The sequence below is a fragment of the Danio rerio genome, chromosome 15 (assembly GCF_049306965.1).
Source record: "Danio rerio strain Tuebingen ecotype United States chromosome 15, GRCz12tu, whole genome shotgun sequence".
Taxonomy (NCBI): Eukaryota; Metazoa; Chordata; class Actinopteri; order Cypriniformes; family Danionidae; genus Danio; species Danio rerio.
In genome coordinates, this window is record NC_133190.1 from 37,080,420 (window position 1) to 37,086,419 (window position 6,000).

The window sequence follows — 6,000 nt, forward strand, 5'->3', positions numbered from 1 at the left end:
AGACATCTTCACCTGAGATGCCCAAACTAGGGATCGTGGGCCAAAGTTGGCCCTGGTAATCTTTGATTTGGCCCGCTATCCCATCTGAGAAAAACGAATGCTGGGTTTGCTTTAGAGATTGTCATTTAAAATTTAATGTAACCTTTGGTTTGCTTGTTTTATTGTTAAGCTACAAAATAAAACTGATATTAAACGTTTAATTCAATTTAAATACTGTAATTTAGATTAAAATTTACAATCTGTCACCTGACGGATTGGGCTTTGGTGAGCAAATCAAGGCAAAGGCAGATTCTGCTTGACTGGTGTATTCAGCATTACAATCCTCTGTGCTATAAATGTAATTGTTTTTATTGCAATAAGTTGTCATTTATATAGTCATTTTAAATATTATGAAATAAATTAGTAATTTACAAATGGAACCTTTAATTTTTGTATGGTACAGTATATTTAATTTTGGTAGTTTGGTATATTTATCTTTGGCCCATGGCTCTCAATGATATTTGGGTTTTGGTTCTTCATATGAAAACGTTTGGGTACCCCTGATTTAAACACTTCAATAAGAATTACTAAATAACTTTTGTGTGTCGATTAAAAAAAAGTTACACACCATGAAGGACCAAAGAGTAATTAATGATGATAAAAAACATCATCAATGTAGACTTGTGGCCTTCCTTTTGACAAATTTTTTACAAAGCCAAATGTAAATGTACGTGGACGAAATGATGCAGATGCTGTCAGGTTTTATTTATGTTCTACTGAAGTTTTTTTTATTGTCTTTGTTTATATGTACACATTGTTTGTTTGTTTGTATGTTGTGTTGTTAGGTATGTTGATTAGTAAATGTATGTTTTACTATTTAAATAAATACAAAAGGGAAAAACATCATCAATGTAATGTATAATATTAAAAAGTATTTTAGACGTTTTTTAGATTTGAACAAAACAGATTTATTAAACATAAATGTTTATAAAAATTATATTTTAGTCACAGAACATCTTCAGAAATGTAAGGATAATACAATTAAATTCATGAAAAATGTTGCAAACAAAATTACAAACTACAACATTCCAACAAAATGTTATAGATTTTTTGTTTCTCTTGATTTTTGCTGTTTTTGAAATTTTTATTTAATATTTTTTCCTAACATATAAATTTAGGCTAAAAAATTTTAAAGCTTTATTGTAAGTTATTTTGTTAGATTAGCTCAGCCCAGATTTGGCATTACTGATTAAACTAATACATATGCACAAATATAATATTGTAAAGCATCCTATAGAAAATATTCATTTAAATGAGAGATTTGTGTGGGTGTACTCATATATGCTGAGCACTGTATATAATACCGTTGTCTTTCAAAAATATAACATTATTTTCCATATACTAAAAATAAAGCAGCTTTTTCTTTAATAAAAAAGTAGAAAATAAAAAAAATAATGTTACACATTTAAATAAAAAAAATAATAACAATTTTGAAGTCTTGCAAACCAAAATGAATGTATGGCTTAGAAAATTGTCCAAATGTGTTTCAGTTTTTGTCTTGATTGTCCTGGAAGAAACTAGCTTTTAAACAAGATATGAGGGTGAAATAAATGTTATAAGTTTAATGAAACACCTTTACGCTAAAAATAAACTTCCAATAATTCCAATATTGTTTAATTGTTTATTAGTAAATGTCATTTGCAACTTAAAAATAACCCACAACTGACAGCATTTGTGCGAGTTTGTATTTGTGCTCAATCATTTTCCATATTTCCTATTCTAGAAGATACACACAATCATTTTTATAGATATAACCAGTGCAGTTGTTCACTTTGTATAGAGATTTCCAGTAGTGGAGCAAGTGTATTTATATTCTGTTAATTTATAACTATTCCAGCATATGTTTTACACAGCGGATGCCCTTCCAGCCGCAACCCAGTACTGGGAAACATCCATACACACTCATTCACAAACACTATGGACAATTTAGTTTATTTTATTCATTGATTGCGCATGTCTTAGGACTGTTGGGGAAACCGAAGCACCCGGAGAAAACCCATGTGAACACAGGGAGAACATGCAAACTGCACATTGAAATGCCAACTGACCCAGCCAGAACTCAAACCAGCAACTTTCTTGTTTTGAGGCGACAGTGCTAACCACTGAGCCACTGTGCCACCTTACTCCAGTTTAATTTAAATTAATTCAAACATATGGGCTTAAGACACCGTTTTGCCAAAATACATTTCCGATAATTCAGATAATTAATTGTTTATTAGTAAATCTCATTTACATTGCATCTGAAAAAAACAACAACAACCCATGTCTGAGCTGTTGTGTGAGTTTGTATTTGTGCTCAAGCAAATGTCATGCATATATAAAATTTTATTCATATTTCATATTCTAGAACACACACACACACACACACACACACACACACACACACACACACACACACACACACACACACACACACACACACACACACACACACACACACACACACACACACACACACAGTAGTGGAACAAGTGTATTTATATTATGTTAATTTCGGGTTGGCGTAATTGCGAAGAAATCTCCATCTGCAGGGCTTTGCCTCTTGTGCGTCGACCTGAACTTTGTTTTAAAGGGCAGAAAGTAGTTAAAACTCCCTTTGAAGTGACAAGATTGTAAAAAAAATAGATTTTATGATCTATTTTATGCAGTGTTAAATTGTTTTTTGTTTTTTTTAACTGGAGCACCGACTATTCCAGACAAACCAATGATGCTCATGAACGTCTTTCGCAAAGTCCTCAATTTCCTTCATATCGTTTTACCCATCAGCAAATCTAAAAATAAAGTAACAGTATATTCCCGTTCTGATTGCAATGTGCGAACGAATTATATTGAAAGAGAAAGCTGCTTAAAACACTCCTGTCATCTAGCGCTCGGTTTGGAGTGTTAAATGCCAGCACAGGCGTCCCTGTTCTCTTTCTCAGACTATGGCATTAGTTGCTTTACCACAAGCCTTATTTTCTGCTTGCCAAGAAAGTGAGGAGATGAAACAGATGAGACTGAACGTGAATCATGCGTGCCGTTAAATGCCCACACAAGACTTACAATCTGCCCTCTGCTAGCCGAAATAATTGCTTCTGTGCGTGTCAGCCAAATCCTAAAAAACCCTCGCGCACAAAAAACACGGCTCCACGAGTCCAAAGCTTTCTTAACAACACACGCACTACTGCAGCAACAATCAAACACACTAACTATATTAACTTCATGACAAAAGAAGTGATACTCTTGAAAATAATACTGATTTGATCAAAGGGCATGGTGGGATAGTTTATTTCAATATGCAATAAGAATAAAATGTCAGGCTTCTATATACGAACAACAGCCTATATATATATATATATATATATATATATATATATATATATATATATATATATATATATATATATATATATATATATATATATAGCCTATATATATATATATATATAGCCTATATATATATATATATATATATATATATATATATATATATATATATATATATATATATATATATATAATATTTCTAATTAGATATTAAAATTATATATATATATATATATATATATATATATATATATATATATATATATATATATATATATATATATATATATATATATATATATATATTCACAGTTGAAGTATTACCGCCCTTTTTCCCTAATTTCTGATTTTTTAAGACATTTATAACCATAATAGTTTTGTTAACTCATTTCTAATAACTGATTTATTTTATAATTGCCATGATGACAGTAAATAATATTTGACTAGATTTTTTCAAGACACTTTTATACAGCTTAAAGTGACATTTAAGATTGAAAATAATTCATATATCTGTTGCTCTCGCGTTCCTGTTTGTTTGTTTGTTTGTTTGTTTGAATGCCTTTTATTTTGCTATTCTAAAAAATGTTGATTACAAAAAAATGAATAAATACTACACAGAAATGTACATAGAAACAACGCAGTTGAAATCGGAATTATTAAACCCCCTTTGATTTTTTTCTTTTTTAAATATTTCCCAAATTATGTTTAACAGAGCAAGGAAATGTTCACAGTATGACTGATAATATTTTTTTCTTCTGGAGAAAGTCTTATTTGTTTTATTACGGCTAGAATAAAAACTTTTTTTTACTTTTTGTTTTTAATTTTTTAGAAAACATTTTAAATTAGTATCCCCTTTAAGCTATTTTATTTTTGATAGTCTACAGAACAAACTATTATGTTTAGAAATGTGTTGAAAAAAATCTTCTCTCCGTTAAACAGAAATTGGGAGAAAAAATAAACAGGTGGGCTAATAATTCTGACTTCAGCTGTATATAATGTTATATAATATATAAATAATTCAGTATTATGGTGGTTTAAATTAGGGTTTGTCAATGTATCAATATTAAATTAATAACATCAATTAACAACATTTTATATACTAGAATACCAAATAAATTAGCAATTTTGCAAGAATAAAAAAAACAATTGCAAGACACAATCAGAATATTACTTGCATTAACTTACTTAAAAAAAAAAAAAACTTTAATTTTTTAATTTAAGAACAAGTTAAAAAAGTTACAAACAAATAAAAAAGAGCTTCATTCCTACCAGAGCTGTCGCTTCTCCTTTTACTATTCCTTTTCTCAGCCTCAGCCGGGGACATCGTATGCCGTCCGAAATCTCCTCCAGGGACACAAGAGGCACCTGAGGGCACTCCTGCACCGAGACTCGGGGTGCTCGCGCAGAGACTGGGGCCTCCGGGACCCACATCTGAAGAGCCCGAATCAGGGCCTGAGATGCCCAATCCCAGACGAACGCCTGCAGCAGATGGTGAAGCGCTGGATGACTGTGGTAAATGCCATCCGCCCTGCTGCGCCAAATGATGATGATGATGATGGTGATGATGCTGCTGCTGGGACACAGACAGCCCTCGCTGGTGCCCTCCAAAAAGACCACCATCCTCTCCGGGATACCCGCTTACGATGCAAGTGGATGGAGGAGAGGAGCTGGAGAGATCCGGGTATGAGGAGAGGTGCTCGGGACGTCCATGAAGAGCGAATGCGGGGTGCACGGCCTGTGGAGGAGCATGAGGGCTGCGCAAACAGCCGAAAAGAGTGTGATCCATCACACACACCTAATAAAAAAAAGACTAAAAAGTTAAGAAACACCAAAAAATCCTTTGCTTCTCCTTGGAAAAATACACAAGAAGTGTGTCCGTATGCATGTGTTTGTGTGGTAATCCCATGCAGGAACTGTTAAATCTGATTTAAAATGGACTGGTGATGATGATAATGATGAGAGATGAAGCTCGGCTGACAGTCGGGCAAATACTGCGGGCCGGCTGAGAGGGAAAGGTGCTTCCTAACAGTGGTTTTTTGGGTTGGGACTGAAGGAGGGGTGGGAGATGTTATAAATAGGGTTGTAATCTGAGAGGGAGGCTGGGTCACTGAAACACCCATCGCCACACACACACACACCCACTGTCCACTCACTGCAGCCTGTCCAGCTCTCAGATCTGGGAGTTTGCTGGTGATTTGTGTTTTTAATGATGAGTTTGTGGAGGTCGGAGCAGGTCAGAGGGGTTACGAGTGTTAACAGGATGTTGATCTTTCTGCTTCTCTTCTTTTAAGGGGATGATTTAGAGTACGGTGGTTCAGTGCTGAATCGCTGTTAAGAAGAAGATCTTGTCCTGTTGCAGGGGTGGCTACTGTACGGGAACAGTTTGTGTTGGTACAGTTTGGTTTTTGTTACAGTTCTTCTTCAAAAATAAATAAAATAAATAAAGCCACAACGCCAACATACAAAAGCAGGACATTTCCAGTAATATATATATATATATATATATATATATATATATATATATATATATATATATATATATATATATATATATATATATATATATATATATAATTTTATATATATATATATATATAATTTTAATATCTAATTAAAAATTGTATTATTAGAATATAATATTTTTCAATAAATATT

At 32.7% G+C, this 6,000-nt stretch overlaps 1 protein-coding gene across 1 annotated transcript in view; it reads right to left on the bottom strand.

Moving 5' to 3' along the window:
- Positions 1 to 5,338, bottom strand: part of meox2a (mesenchyme homeobox 2a) — a 33,291-nt gene extending 27,953 nt beyond the window's left edge. The window contains exon 1 of the mRNA XM_017351207.4: positions 4,615 to 5,338. Within this exon, the coding sequence (XP_017206696.1) occupies positions 4,615 to 5,131 (517 nt within the window). The 5' untranslated portion in view covers positions 5,132 to 5,338. The remainder of the gene's footprint in view (positions 1 to 4,614) is intronic.
- Positions 5,339 to 6,000: the final 662 nt, after the last annotated feature.